General features: G+C 33.2%; 3 protein-coding genes and 1 long non-coding RNA gene across 4 annotated transcripts; 2 read left to right on the top strand and 2 right to left on the bottom strand.

The window, feature by feature from the left end:
* LOC140969962 (uncharacterized) lies at positions 1 to 1,492 on the top strand. Its single transcript, XR_012174039.1, has 2 exons — positions 1 to 39; positions 951 to 1,492. It is a non-coding gene; the product is annotated as an uncharacterized lncRNA (long non-coding RNA).
* Positions 1,493 to 2,354: 862 nt separating this feature from the next.
* Positions 2,355 to 4,858, bottom strand: LOC140969960 (subtilisin-like protease SBT3.17). Its single transcript, XM_073431501.1, has 3 exons — positions 4,534 to 4,858; positions 4,019 to 4,116; positions 2,355 to 2,576 (listed from the first exon to the last, which is right to left on the bottom strand). Exons 1-3 carry the CDS (start codon positions 4,713 to 4,715, stop codon positions 2,500 to 2,502), a joined length of 357 nt encoding a protein of 118 aa, XP_073287602.1. The 5' UTR covers positions 4,716 to 4,858; the 3' UTR covers positions 2,355 to 2,499.
* Positions 4,859 to 6,143: 1,285 nt separating this feature from the next.
* Positions 6,144 to 11,434, top strand: LOC140969964 (PHAF1 protein At3g51130-like). The gene is made up of 16 exons (XM_073431503.1): positions 6,144 to 6,303; positions 7,471 to 7,634; positions 7,819 to 7,901; positions 8,231 to 8,305; positions 8,445 to 8,512; positions 8,593 to 8,698; positions 8,801 to 8,861; positions 8,963 to 9,129; positions 9,275 to 9,337; positions 10,176 to 10,223; positions 10,297 to 10,410; positions 10,496 to 10,595; positions 10,686 to 10,762; positions 10,845 to 10,949; positions 11,029 to 11,087; positions 11,294 to 11,434. Exons 2-15 carry the CDS (start codon positions 7,541 to 7,543, stop codon positions 11,074 to 11,076), a joined length of 1,209 nt encoding a protein of 402 aa, XP_073287604.1. The 5' UTR covers positions 6,144 to 6,303; positions 7,471 to 7,540; the 3' UTR covers positions 11,077 to 11,087; positions 11,294 to 11,434.
* A 443-nt stretch (positions 11,435 to 11,877) lies between these two features.
* Positions 11,878 to 12,881, bottom strand: LOC140969961 (subtilisin-like protease SBT3.4). The gene is made up of 3 exons (XM_073431502.1): positions 12,663 to 12,881; positions 12,265 to 12,359; positions 11,878 to 12,055 (listed from the first exon to the last, which is right to left on the bottom strand). The coding sequence occupies exons 1-3, from the start codon at positions 12,863 to 12,865 to the stop codon at positions 11,976 to 11,978; spliced, it is 378 nt and encodes a 125-aa protein (XP_073287603.1). The 5' UTR covers positions 12,866 to 12,881; the 3' UTR covers positions 11,878 to 11,975.
* Positions 12,882 to 15,919: the final 3,038 nt, after the last annotated feature.

The following is a 15,919-nucleotide window of genomic DNA, read 5'->3' as shown; positions in this document are numbered from 1 at the left end:
GTCATTGGTATTATTCCAGCCTCCTATATCACCGTCCGAGTAAGAATTTTTCTTTTTGTTAGATGCTTCTTCAAGCATTTCAATTTGGCTTAAGGATACATTACATGCAAGTCGAGTTGAATAAAAAGAAAATTTTCAATACTCAAGTTCTACTTGATTTCCAAGTAATAATTAAAAGCTTGAGCACATAAAATTATATAGTTTCTCGAATATGAAGTGAACTCGAGCTTGGATGCAAATGGCAAAAATAAAAAATATATTATCGTCCGAGCTCGAGTACTAGATCTATGAGGTATTAAAACACAAGTTGGACTCAGGAGAGTGCTCAAGCTGCTCGAACTCAAAGCTGAGAACTGAGCTGCGTGCCAGCTACGGACTAGTGGCTTGGCTTGCTTACTTCCCTAATTGCTGCAGTTGCTTCATTTCTATTAGTTTGTTCATCTACATACAATTGACATAAGTTTCTGCCACTGCTTTTGTTTCCATCAGGCTGGATTAGCACTTGGCGATCTCAAATCAGTGAAAGATCTATACGATGTTNCAATTTGGCTTAAGGATACATTACATGCAAGTCGAGTTGAATAAAAAGAAAATTTTCAATACTCAAGTTCTACTTGATTTCCAAGTAATAATTAAAAGCTTGAGCACATAAAATTATATAGTTTCTCGAATATGAAGTGAACTCGAGCTTGGATGCAAATGGCAAAAATAAAAAATATATTATCGTCCGAGCTCGAGTACTAGATCTATGAGGTATTAAAACACAAGTTGGACTCAGGAGAGTGCTCAAGCTGCTCGAACTCAAAGCTGAGAACTGAGCTGCGTGCCAGCTACGGACTAGTGGCTTGGCTTGCTTACTTCCCTAATTGCTGCAGTTGCTTCATTTCTATTAGTTTGTTCATCTACATACAATTGACATAAGTTTCTGCCACTGCTTTTGTTTCCATCAGGCTGGATTAGCACTTGGCGATCTCAAATCAGTGAAAGATCTATACGATGTTAAGACCCTGTTCGTTCTTTTCCTTATTGGGTCGATTTTGTTACTTCCTGCTATATTGAAGAGGAAGCGGGTATATGAATAGAAGTGTCACCTTTCTCCATGAAAAATGAAAATTCGAAATATGGATCATGAGGTTTTTCCCCTTTTCTTGGGATACATGAAAATCTTGGAAGCCTCCTCTCCATATCAATTAGCAGAAATCATGAGATTCGACTCTTATGGAGCAACAATTGTCGAAAATAGATTTTGATTCAAGTATCAAATATATAGATAGTGTTTAAGATTTCATCCCTATTGTGCTCACACCTTCAATAGAGTGTCCCATTCTAGAACTCATTAGGAATTTGGGATCTGAAGCTGACTGCTTTGATATAGTTCATGATGCAATTTGGTACTGGAGAACTAAAACCAAATATTTATACCATTATGAAATCCTTCTGTGTTCCTCAATGAAAACCTATCCAAATATGATTGATATATCCCTTTTGATCATGATTTGATGCTTTCACCCTCGAGACGAATGAGCTAGTAGCATGACTGACGGGCTTTATTTGTTAGGTTTGTCGTTTTTGCTAGCAACCGCGAAACAATGCATGGAAATCTATGTGTTTTTGCATCTAGTAAATTAATCTCAAATTTTTGAATCTTTATAAATTTATTTCCTAAAATTAGAATGGATAGAGCTTTCATACATGGGTTGCCTTAATCTGGGGTTGTGATATAGAAGCTGGTTGGTTGTGTTCGTCCAAATTTTATTTTGGATCGATTATAAAAGGAATGTAAAAATTGAGTTTGATATCATCTAGAGTAATGCACCATCCTAAATGATTTTTTTAATAAATTATTGAAATATCGATGTATTTTTTTTCCAAAAACATTTAATTCTCTAAGTCAGTTAAAAGAAGCATCAACACTCCCAGGTTTGGCTTACATGAATACAAAAATTTGTTAATTATAAATATATATTTATATATAAAAAAACTATGTGCATTATTATTTGTAATAACTTTAGTTAGGGAGGCAATGGAACCGGCTCTGCATTAAACCCGTCGTTTGGAATTGGAAATGAGTTTATATTTAAAGCAGCAGAAGCATCCATCATCACTTATGTTCGCAGCTCTTGTTTGCATGCACAGGAATCTAGCTATAAATTTAAAAATAAGAGAAATTTGATCCAGAAAATGTTATATCATTAGTTTTTGTTTCAATTGAATTCGTTGACAGCCTAATCTAGACTTCCAATTCTCTCCAACAGTCATTCACTTGGATTTTGTGTTCATGGAATGAGCATATTGATATGATGCAATAAAAGATAAATACTACAACTAAGCAAATAAAAAAAATGCCCCGAACAAACACAAATAAAGCTCACATACATTCAAACGATTCATGTATCTTTATTGAAGACCTAGTACAAGATGTTTAGAACAAGATGATTCTTGAAACAAGGTCATATATACATATAGATGTAGTACTAACGTTGATAGAGCATTAAGACTTCAAGCGCGAGTGTTCCCATGTTCAGAATGAAGCTGGAGTGTTCGACTAGGGACGACTTGAAGCACTCCCGGATGTTCTGCAGATTGTATCATACTTTTATCAGTATCTTGAAGTAGATTTAGCGTGATAATGAAAATGAACAGAATATGATTAGAAAAAGACTAGAATGAGAGAGAAAATCTGTGCGTGTTTTACATTTAAATTTTAGAGATGAAATTAAACTTTTGTGAAATCTATGTATCATCTCGTTTAAAATAGATAAATTTCATCTTTGGTGCCATATAGCAAGGATATTGGTTTCTTGGCAGAGGGATCACATAGTTTTTGCTTTAAGCACAACCTGAGACTCGATTATACATCTAAAATCCAAACAAGGCCAAAAGATTAGAATAAGAGATATATCTAAAGTTTACAATCCAAGTCTTAATCTAAAGCATACTATGAGTAATTCATCCATAAATTCCAGTCGATTTTTGTTCAAAACATTCATATAACCATGACAAATTTCGATCTGCTAGCAAATAAGTCAGACTTGTCCTTGCTTTGGTAACAGATTTACTCAGGTCCCTCAAATTTTTTCCTCTGCTTTTGAAAGTCCAATCACGCAGAATAATGACGTTTTGAACTCAAACATAGATCCTATGACCGTGAATATGAGACAAATCCAAGGTAGTCCAGCAACCGAGAAAGAATTTTGTTTCATAGCAACTTCAAACTTTTTGAAGGGTCAAGAATGGCGTTTCTGAAACTCCTTTTTTTAATTATTTTTCATTTGAGAGGCAATGATCCTTCTCACCCATGCTGAATACCCATGAGAGAAAAATGCTGAGAACCAAGAAACACAAAAATATACGCTAGTTTGTTTAACACTATACACATATATATAAATGCATATACATGCATACATTTAACATTAAGGAAAACACAAAAGGAATACAAACAAGAGCACAACTATGTAGCATAGACACGGACACAGCTACACGAAGTTTTAAAAAAAATTTGAGGCATGGTATGGCAAAAATGTGCATATACACATACACACACAAACACGCATGCGATAACAACAATATTAATTATATATATCAAAATTTGAAAATATGCAGCGGTAAAGATATACCAGGTTCACTGAGAAAATAAAATACATAAATCTTTTCCAAGCTTTGAAATCATCATACAATACATGTAATGAACTGGAATTGCTAAAAAGTTATTTTCTCAGAAAAAATAATTGCCCTATAAATGTTAAAAGAAATGCTGGTTGCATCCAAAACTTGTCGGATGCTCTGTGCGGCCATGTCCGAAGTTTTTTCTTAACTTAATTATGGACACAACATATATTCAAGCTACATACAGATTATAGTTGTAGCCAACACAGCAAATCATAGAAGCAGCATAATCATATAAAAATCTACTTTCGCAAATGACACAACACTATGAATTAAGACACCAAAAATCAACAGATAAATTACTACCAATTCATCAACCCACAGTAAAATAATAGGGGGGAAAATAGCTTACTTGAAAGCTGAGAGACTTGTTCAGGAGTTAACTTAGCTGAGAACCCACTGGCTGCATGCTTGTAACTGTACACCAAAGCCTCCTTTGCAGCATCCTCACTTTTAACCAAAATTTCAAAAACAATTTCACATACCACCAAATACAATGATTTTCATCAAAATTACACACACCTTTATCTTCGATCTTGACAAAATAATCATCAAAGATTCAAACAAAAACCCATAAAAAAGCATATAAAAAAATATCAAACCACAAAACTAATTCCGTCAAAAACAAAAACGTATTGGCCCAGATCACCAATAGTTTTTATCATCAGTACAACAAATATAAAAAAAAAATCTAGTCAAACCCATAAGAACTCACTAACAAATACCACAAGATTCTATCCCAGATCACTAAACATAGTTTCCTTCAAAGGGATCCAAAAAGATTGAAGCTTTTTCTAAACTTGATAGATCTAAGACACAGTTTTTCATTCAAATTCGAATTTTAAAAAAAATTAAAAAAATAACAACCTGCCGAGAACAGAGGTGAGGGTCTTGATATGATACTCTTCAGGCTCCTGGCCTTCAGGTTTTTCGGTGTAAACTATGTGAACTTTGGCTTCGGAAGAAGATGAATCAGCGGCCATGGTTGATACCAGGAACAAGAACAGCAGCAATATTTGCTTTGGGAGAAAATCGTGAATTGTCTGCATCAACTTTTCCGTGGGAGTTTTTTTCGATTGGGAAAATGGGATATATGCTTATTCTTGGTTTTATTTTTAGCGAGAAGCTTGAGGATTTTAGTGTGTTTAATTAATGCCTCGAGGAGTTGAATTTGGTAAAACGACGGAACAAAAGAAGGGAAAATGAGAAAGTTTGGAGTGTTAGGAATTGTTTATTTAATTAAAGATAAAAGGAGGTGGAGTGTATTATTTTATTTTTTATTTTTTATTTAAATTTATTTAAAACTTAATTTTATCTATTAGTGTATTTAAATTTTAATTTTATATATAATAAATTTTAAAATACTCACGACCTGCGTCTCAATCCGTTCTTCTCAATCTTTCTCGTTCCTTTTGTACTCTACACAATTTTTTACTACAACACGAAACAATTTTAATTTTTACAATTAATAACATTTTTTTTTTCAGATTTACTTCCCGACGAAACTTGGAAGGGATATATTTTTTGATTGTAAATTAACTTTACGACCCATCGACCCATACTTAACGCACGTTTACATGACTAAAAATGGAGACCCATCGATCCACGTTCACACGACTAAACATTGAGGCTCAACAAATTGAGATACATTAAACATTCAACTCATATTAAACATGGGTCGAGTGAACATATGTCAACTAAACATTATGTTCAATGGGTCGAGTGAGTGACTTTGCATTACATTCTTAACATTAAGCTCGACTCAACGATACATTCTTAACATTAAGCTCGACTCAACGATACATTCTTATCATTATCAACTAAACAACTTAAAATTTGGTAACATTTATAATGATGTTATAACATTATCATTTTTATGAATATCTTTTAACAACTTACTTAAATTATAATATATATCTCATATTAAAATTTTTACATAATTATAAATTATTTATATACTTGAGATAAATTCTAATTATATTTCATATCAGCATCATAAGATATCAATTATATATTACAACATTATCAATTTTTATATTAAACTCAATCAGTATGTATCTTTAGATTATCAATTTTATTTTTTAATTATCTCATATTAAAATGTTAACATATTATTTATGTGTTAACATGTTTAACAATTAGACTCAATATCGACTTAAATTATTTACTCGAATTAAAATCGACCCAAACATATTAGTTCTCTGGTTAGACCAGTTAACTCTACTCATATTTATCGTAACACGTAATATTTCTAACATAAAAAGTAATATTTTTTCATAAATGAACCAAATAAAATATTAGTCTCATAAAATTGACTTGTTAGACTTTATATTTTTGCATCAGATGATATACAAGGAGGGATCGAATAAATAAAATTAAACTTTGGATGAATCCAACCAATTATATTACATTTTCTTAAATCCCCAAACTGAAAATATTTGGGTGGTGAAATAATGATTTATGGGAGCAAATTGAAATTTTTTACATTTTCCATATAAGACCAATTGATTCCCCCATCTCCATTTTCTTCACCAGCACAGCATCGCTCGCCCCTTGCTTCTCTCTCAAACAAAGACTCTTGATTTACCGCTGAATCGTTGATTATTGCTCAACGAATTCAGGGCGACGCATAGAATCGTAAGTTACAACTTTAATCACAGTGAACGAAAAATGATCTGTAAAAAATTTTAATTTTTTTTTCTGTGTTGTTTATTTTGTTATTGTTTCCATTTCTTGCCATTAAATTTGAGCTTTGGAGGGAATCATGCTCTTGATTTTAGTCTGTGAAGCTTTTATTTGGCCAACATCGTTATAGATGGTTCTGATTTGATTAACACAAAATAGATTCTAGGTTTGCTTATGGTATAAAACCAATTTAATAATGTTTAAGTGTGCGTCGTGGCGTGTGTGAATCGTGTTCTAAGTGCGGGTTAAGATTTCTAAATTTTGGTGTTCATCCAAATCAATGGCGTTTGTAGTTCGAATTAAGGTTTTTTTTTAACTTTCTTTCCTTCTGCAATGGATTGGCTCAAACTAGGGATTGAATAATTCGAATCGAACTCGGATTTGAGCCATTTCAAGCTATAGTGATTATGCTCGAATCAACTTTCAAACAATTCGAATTGGACTTGGGTTCGAAACTCAGTTCTAACCCAGCTAGAGCTAAATTAGTTATATTTTCAAATTTCGTATTGAATTCGAATATATTATTATTAATCAAGCTTGAACTCAAATTCCCTTATTTTTATAATATTGTTGTGGTTCGTTAACACCCCTTACTTGAAGCTTTTAGAATAGTTATTTTTCAGTGAATCTGATTTGTTTGGGTTTATGATTTGTCTGAAATAAAAATTTGAGAAGATATATTTTGTTTTTAACTGAAGATTTGAGAAGAAAATTTTCCGGTTTGTGTTATGTTTCTAACTAGGGCTATATGTTCTAAACTTATGTTATGGGTTTTACAATTAAGTTATTTTTTTGCATTCTTAATTTATTGCTTTCTTACTTGAATTAAGACCATATTCCATGACATTGTTGTTGATTAAATAAAAAAACTTAGTCGTCATGATGAAGATCCCTACTCTTGTCTTTAAACTATTTATGTTTCATTTGAATTGAGTTTAGGAAAATTTTGAACTAGGATTTTGATATTTTTCGAACAGATAGGTCAAGATTGTGTTCTATTTTACACTGCCTTACATATTTTTTACTTTTTGATTCAATTAATTTTTGTATTTGGTTAAATTATCATTTTTATCAACGATGTTTTTCACATTAAATGGTAATGGTATGTACCTTATTTAGGTCACCCAAACACAATCCTGCTGTGGCTCTTGTTCATCAAACTCCCCATTCATTTCCCATCAGAGCCAATATGCAGAGAAGTAGACGCAGGTGCAATGGCACCGCCATGGGCTCCATCGTACTCGATCTCCGTCCTGGTCTTGGCATCGGCCCTTTCTCTCTTGGTAATCATTTTTATCAATAATATTGTTGGCCCAGGAGTAAATTTTTGGGATTGGGGCATAGTCTAGTGTTTCTGTACTCGGTTGAATTTTTTTCTAATCCAGTCGACAAAAAATTCTCAATAACTTCTGCTTCAGCTACTCAGAAACCTCCATTTAAAAAAATATTTACTGGTTCACGTGTCAGGAATGCCCATATCCGAAGCCTTTGCGCAAATAGAGCAGCAGCCCAATATTTATGATGTTGTGCACGTCAAGTATTATGATGAGGTTTGGCTATCTTGATTTAGATTTGATCTTATTTTCACTGTATCGGCCTTTGCGTTCATGTGTCCTATTTCTGTTTTCTTTTTTCCTTGTACTTATAAAATTTAGGACTATCGTAACTTTACAATACTCAAATAACAAACCTAATGGCATAAAATCGACGAAATTCTTGCATTTATATTGTATGTTCTGAGTTTATGATCTTATCAAAATCATATCTGATGTCCCTTATAAAATTCGAAAGTTCTCATGGGACTGTATGTCTGCTGAACTGCCGGCATAATATCTTCTAAAATAGCAATGAAGCTCTTAGTTTTATCCCTGTTTTCCAGGATCCTTTGAGGCTTGACATTGTTATTAGCTTCCCGGATCATGGTTTCCACTTGAGATTTGATCCTTGGTCACAGGTAGTTTTCTTGAAGTTGATAATTTGTTTGTTCTTTATTTTGGTTACTGAAGTGGTTTTTGTGCTGCTGTTGTTAATATATAAACATTTTACTAGTGATGCATTTAACATGTCTTTACTTTTGTCGTTTAACCTATCAGAGGTTGCGTCTTGTTGAAATTTTTGATGTCAAACGTCTTCAAATGCGGTATGCCACTTCTTTGGTCGGGTATGGACTTGTGCCTCTAACCTTTATATTTCACCGTTCTTGTTTAACCAGTGTTGTTTGACATTCAAGTTTACTTCCAGTGGACCATCTACTCTTGCAACTTTTGTTGCTATCTATGCTCTTTTTGGGCCAACGTATCCTGGAATTTACGACAAAGACAGGGGTGTCTACACTTTATTTTACCCTGTACGTGTGGTTGATATCTGAACATATCATATTTATTAGTTGTTTTCACATTTTTTTCTTCCAATTTTATCTCGTGACAATTTAAATTTCTTGATTTTGCAGGGCTTGTCCTTTGCGTTCCCAATACCCTCACAATATGCAGAATGCTGTCATGATAGGGAAGGTATTCGTTTTTACTTCTCTGATCTCTCTATTTATTTGGACGTATACCTTATGAACGACTCTAAATGGTTCTTCATTCTTGCTCCTCCACCAATTTGAAAGCTGGACTGCCTTTGGAGTTTCCAGATGGCACGACTCCAGTTACTTGCCGCGTCTCTATTTATGATGCTTCTACAGATAGTAAGGTTGGTGTTGGAGCATCAATGGTGAAGGCATGTGTACCTCTATTACCAGCTGACAGCCTCTACATGGAAGAAGTGCGAGTGAAGGCAAGCATTTTCTATTGTCATTTGCATTTCGTGGTTAGTCTATTCGTAAGATGTGGAGTAACTGCTACATGAATTCGATGTATGTCTCAGCTTACGTTTGGCGTGCAGTTTGACGAAATGTACCCTTCATATTTCTGTTTTGCAGTTAGGGGAAGAACTGTGGTTTACAGTTGGTGGACAGCACATACCTTTTGGTGCATCACCACAGGTCTGACATTTTGAAACAAAAGCTACGCTGTCCATTGCCTGACTTGTCATTAACTTTCGCCTTACTAACGCCATGTCTTATAAACAATTCTTAGTCATGCATGTCCTTTGTTGCTACTGTTGATTCTTTTTAAGGTTTATAACTCAAGCATGGCATGACATTATCTTTTTAACATAGTGGACGCCAGAAAGGGAACCTCAATTTGATGGTGAACAGAAAAAAAATTCAGGAAGAATGGGGTGTAGCACATCTTGACTAAGATATATGTCCAATGAAATTTGACTTGTTTTCTGCTAGAATTTGTTGTATCTGAGACGACCGTGCTGTGGTTTCTTATGTTGCTTTCATTTTAAGAACTTTATCTCTTTGACTTAATCAAATATAAAGCATTTATTTGCTGTTTTCTATTCAGAGTTTGATAATTCCTTATGTTTCACATTTTGTTGTTGATTGTATTCTGTATGACTATGATGGTACAGCAAACTGTTATAAAATTGGTGTTAATCCAAATTTGATTTAAAGGCATGCTTTATTTAGTTAATTGATATAAATAGATATGCTTTTATTTGTACGTACAAGATGGCATTCATTATATTTAGCCACCGACATTATCTATGTCATAAACTTTCAGTTTCTCGCTACCATGACATCCTTGTTGCCAGTGGCATTAATACATACATGTTAAGAAAATTGACGTCAGAAGCTGATTGTCTTCTCTCTTAAATGGGCCTTTGTTTTGATATTTTTCGTTTATATGAGATTATGTTCATGCCATTTTTATCTGCCTACGGTCATCTGCAGATGACATGTATTTCATTCCTCTTCATTTCTTATACAGGATGTTTGGACTGAATTAGGGCGCCCTTGTGGAATTCATCAAAAACAGGTAGTGTGATTTCATTTTCTCGTGAACCTGACTGCTCTTTGTATCACGGTAATTATATTTGTATGTGATACAGGTGGACCAAATGGTGATTCATTCTGCTTCAGATCCTCGGCCAAGAACGACTCTATGCGGTGATTACTTCTACAATTATTTTACCCGTGGCATGGACATTTTATTTGATGGACACGTGAGTCTTTTCTTTACGATTTTTTTCTCTACCAACTGCATGAACCTATGGATACGATGCAAGAACGTTTTTGGCTATTTTGCAGACTCATAAAATAAAAAAGTTTGTGTTGCACACCAACTATCCTGGGCATGCGGATTTCAATTCATACATGAAGTGCAACTTTGTGATACACAGCTCTGACTGTAGGTTTTTGGTTGATATATATATTCATATTTTTTGCTGTAAAGGAAATGGATGAAACTAAGCTCTACAATTTTGTTTCATATTCTCAGTCAGTGGGTCATTTGATCAGGATGTGAATGCATCGAAATGTGCTATCACACCCAGCACTCGGTGGGAGCAAGTTAAGGTTGTTTGAACACTACAGTTTGTATTAAGTCGGACAGGGTTACATTCGTTCAATTGAGTCCTGTAAGTGTGATATTCTACAGGAAATTCTTGGTGATTGTGGTCGTGCTGCCATTCAAACTCAAGGCTCCACCAGTAATCCTTTCGGGTCTACCTTTGTATATGGATATCCACATGTTGCTTTCGAGGTACATCCCGCGTCTCGAACTTCATGGTGTTTCTGTGGCATTGTTAATGTTTTTTTTCTCCTGATTCTAATGTCCGCAGGTGATGAAGAATGGTTATATCGCTACTGTAACTCTTTTTCAGTCCTAGGCATTGTACAGGTAGGTCGATATCATGAAACTTTGTTCTATTTCTAACATTTCTCATCACCATCCCAGAAGCACAACAAAGTTGATGTTTTATCTTGAATATTTCTTTAAAAGCTTAGTATCCAAGGCAGCTTTTTTATGCTATGATTGATGCCAACTCAAGTAATCTGTGGACTTTAAAGTTTTTTTGTACTTTATTAATATTATTATTTTGGCAGGAACGGGTAAGGATTTGTGCCTTTGTACAGAAAAAGAAACAAATGTTGGAATATTGTAGTTTGTGAATAAATGTCCCTAATTCTTGTGATTGTAATTTGTTAACTCTATTTCTTTTTCATTATCCTATAAAACTTTAATCACCTGTCTCTACTCGTTCTTTCATTCTTTAAGTTTATTTTTGTTTTTAGTTCCTTATTTTTTAGCTTTAATTTCTTAAATAATATATTGACAATTAAGTACTACTACCTATATTCAATATTTAATAGAGGTGAGCGATCGGTTAAGGCCGAAAATTTATCGAAATCGAACTCTTTACTGACCAACCGAACATACTGATTTTCACCGAAAATGAACAGACCAAACCGATAAAAAAAAAAAAAATCAGTTATTTCAAAAACTGAAACAAATTTTTTTTTTAAAAAAAAAGAAATTAAAAATTTTAGGTTTGCTTTACAATTTTTTATATGTAATAATATATGTAATAACTTGTATATTCTTTAATCAAAATTTTGAATTAACTCGGTTTATTCGAGTAACAGCCATGGATTTGGACCGAACATCAATCCATATAATATTTTTCATCATCATCGTTATTTGTTACAAGGGTTGATTTATTATTTCCAAAAAAGGCTAAATTAATAATTTGGGAAAGTTGAGGGGGTTAAAGTTTATTCTCCAAGCTCAGCCATGTCTTCCATTTCCCATGACAAGGTCCAAATGGTACTCTTTATCTCTCACCACATTCAACACCTCTGCTTGCTCTGCAAAAATTAGTACATAAAAATCGATCAACTTCACCTATTTTATGTTATTGAATTTATCTGTCTAAAAAAAAGTTAATAAATACTATTGCAGTGTTTATCTCAACATTTAGGGGTGTCAATTCGAATAAATTGGGTCGAGTTGATGAGTCGTGTCTGATTTTGACGCCTTTAACAAAGTTCTGATACAAAATACATGAATAGGTTACCTTTGAGGAGTGTGGCTTGATGAGAGGTCATGGTGGCAGCAAAACCAGGAATAACTTTGTAAGCGTAAATCAGGGCATCTTCCGCTGCCTCCTTACTTTATATTCCCAAGACAATAGAAAATCAACGAAATTTTGGTTTATAAAATTTTCATTTCAACAAATCAAATCATGCATAATTTTTGAAATCTTGGCTAGTCCCGAGTTAAATGTCTTTTCAGAAAAAAATTTGACAAAATATAAGTAGATATCTTGTGAGAATGTGAGACATGTCAATCTTATCTATATTTACAATAAAACTAAGATTTTTTCCCCAATAAAAAAATATGTCTCATAAAATTGACTCACAAGAGTTTTTTTTTTGTGTATAAAATATAATAGTAATGAGGACGAAAATTAACCTAGGAAACACGGAAGACAAAATTCTGAGGCAACGTTCCTTGGGGCTTTCTCCTTTAGTTGGTGGTTCCGACAAATATACTATATAGTTCCGTGGTTTATAATTCTCGGCCGGTGATGGAGCAGGAGCTTCTGATTTTGCACTAAAAAATGACATTTGCAACACAACAAAACCAAATAAAATCACACCACCTTTCATATTCATATTTTTTTTTCTCCTACGAAAACTGAATTAAATTTTGTATCTTACTTTCTTGTTTCACCTTAAGATGTTGCTCTAGGTATTTATTTGTTCACTGAGATTTAATGATGTTTTTTTCTTGCATTAAATGAAAGGGGACTTTATGTTGCCTTAATTAAATGGTTAATGCCATTGTTGAGTTAACAGAGACGTTCCGTGAGAATTGAATGAGGGAAATGAAATTAATGAACCGGAATTCGGTTGAGATATCAAGGGATTTAAACTTGGTGGTGAGTTAAATAAAGGTTATTACAATATTATATATACTAGTTTTAAGAAGTCAGTCCTAGCTATTTTGGATCTTAGTCTTCCTATTTCAACAACCGATTAATTGTTGTTCTCCGTAAGCACCAATCCAAGACAATATATATTTTTGAGGACCTACACTTTGCATCCAATTATAAGATACAAACAAACATCGAATATTTCTCATTTTATCAAAAACTATATAACTGATACTAATAGTGCAATTCAAATATTTTAGACTATAGTTCAAACATCACATTTATATATATATATATATATATATATATATAAAAGTCCAAAGGAGTATCACGAGTACAATAATNATTGGAACCATCCAAGTATCGATTAAACAATGAGCGAGTGTAACATTTAATTGAATTTCAAAAAATAAGAAAATTTATTACTATAATAATAATAATAATAATAATAATTTAAAGATGATTAAATATGACTATTTACCCACCATTTAATTTATTCTTTTTCTAGCGGTGGGTCGGGTACGATAGGACCCCAAAACTAATTACAAGCTTGATATGTTATCGATTCCATAGCCAGGATCTTGACGCTAACTACTCAATCTAACACATCTATTTTCATTATTTTTTAACTTCAAATTTTTTTTAAACATAAATAAATTAATAATACTGAATATATAATCTCAATATTTTATCACGCTTCGATTTTTTTACAGCTTTGTATTAATTTTATTATCATTTGTCAATATATAGTATTAGAGCAAGTGTTCAACGAGCTAACTTGTGGCTTGAGTTTTTGTAGACTCTTTTGTAAAAAGAATATTTATTTTTAATAATATTTTATGATTTTATCCAATTATGACATTTAATTCATTTGTATACTCATGCAAGCTGTATAGATAAAATTCTTGATTATGCAAAAGGTATCATGAGGTCTGCATCTCAACGTAAGATCATGAAATTAATTAGGAAGTGTGTCGTATATTCTAAACAAGTTCTTAATCGAATCAACTGGCTAAAATAAGGATAAAGGTCTCCTGAGATTGAGACTAACAATCACTACAAGAAAAATCAGTTTTAACAACACATCAAAGACAATAGTTTTTATTAAAACCGTTGTCTTTTTACTTTTAACAACGGTTTTAACAAAAACCGTTGTCGTAGCCAAAAAAAATCCGCTCAAAGACAACAGTTTCTTTAAAACCGTTGTCTTTGATATATCTACGAACCGTTGTCTATGAGCGTTTTTTTTTGGGCTACGACAACGGTTTTTAAACTGTTGTCTATTAGCGTTTTTTTTTTCAAGCTACGACAACGGTTTGTAAAATACCGTTGTCTTTCAACTGGTTTTTCTATAAATTTGTTGTCAATATTACATTTTGCAACCGTTTAAGTTAAATCTGTCTCTAAAATTAGCGACGGTTATACTATACCGTCACTAATTTGAATCTTGCGACGGTTAAAGTATAACCGTCGCAACATTTAGCGACGGTTACCGTCGCCGATGTAAATATAATTTTAGCGACGGTTTTACAAAACCCGTCGCTAATTGTAACGACAGTTTTTTTAAACCTTCGCTAATTTTAGCGACAGTTTTGGTAATACCGTCGCTGATCTATAATTAGCGACAGTTTATACTTAACCGTCGCTATATTTAGCGACGGTTTTTTTTATAACCGTTGCTAAATATAGCGACAGTTCATGTAAAAGCGTCGCTAATTTTAAATCGACAAAGTTAGAAAAATAACCGTCGCTATTTGCGACGGTTAAAGTCAAAACTGTCGCAAACTGTCTATAAATATCCCCACCCTCGGTCCATTTTCTACCATACCACTTCACAACACTTAAAATTTTTCTCCCTTACACAATTTTAGTTTCGATTTTCTTTTTTAAAATCAAGAATATAGTATTTTCGACAGTAAATCAAGAATATAATTTGCATATTAGATTGTGAGTTTTTTTGTGCATTTATTAAAATATTAAAAGTGAAATTTTTTTTATTTTACTGAATAACTTAGAGACGGAAAGCATACAAAACCGTCGCTAAAATTAGCGACGAAGTTTATACAACACCGTCGCTGTTTAGCGACTGTTTAAATTACGACCGTAGCGACGGTTAACGACGATGTCCGTAATTTGCGACGGTTGTTTAAAAACCGTCGCAAATTGTAATTACCACATCACTCAAAAATCGTTGTCTTTTAGCGAATGTTTTAACCACAAGACCTTTAACAACGGTTTTATATACCTACGACAACGGTTTTTCACCGTCGTCTTTAGACGTCTACGACAACGGTTTTTCACCGGTGTCTTTGAGCACACCCTTTAACCACAGGGCTTCTAACAACGTTTTTATTTTACCTACGACAACGGTTTTTAACCGTTGTCTTTTGCCTTTTTTTTTAGTAGTGAATTGTGATGTAAACGTCATGTTTCATTAGTAAGCGCATGAAGATGTCCATTCATACAGATGAGTGATAACATGATGATGCACTAAACAACTTCCTTCAAGCTGTCCAATTAGTTATCACTTATTGAGTGGAATAGCCCGTGGTTATGGTTGTACACCATTGCTCATTTGACCCGGGACAACGTAGAAGCTGTGCGTAATAGCATACATTTTGATCCGTTTACTGACTCCATTGAGGGTCATCAAGTGACGAGATTGAGTATAGTTTGTGTGCATTTTGGAAAGGTGTTTCCTCAGTTGCACATTTCATGTCACTATTATTACTCAAAGATATATCACATTGTTATCGAATTCATATACAACTCTCGATATACCAATGATTGCAGA

This window comes from Primulina huaijiensis, unplaced genomic scaffold, assembly GCF_012295235.1.
Source record: "Primulina huaijiensis isolate GDHJ02 unplaced genomic scaffold, ASM1229523v2 scaffold43205, whole genome shotgun sequence".
NCBI classification, from domain to species: Eukaryota; Viridiplantae; Streptophyta; class Magnoliopsida; order Lamiales; family Gesneriaceae; genus Primulina; species Primulina huaijiensis.
This window is presented reverse-complemented; position numbering and strand designations above follow the sequence as displayed.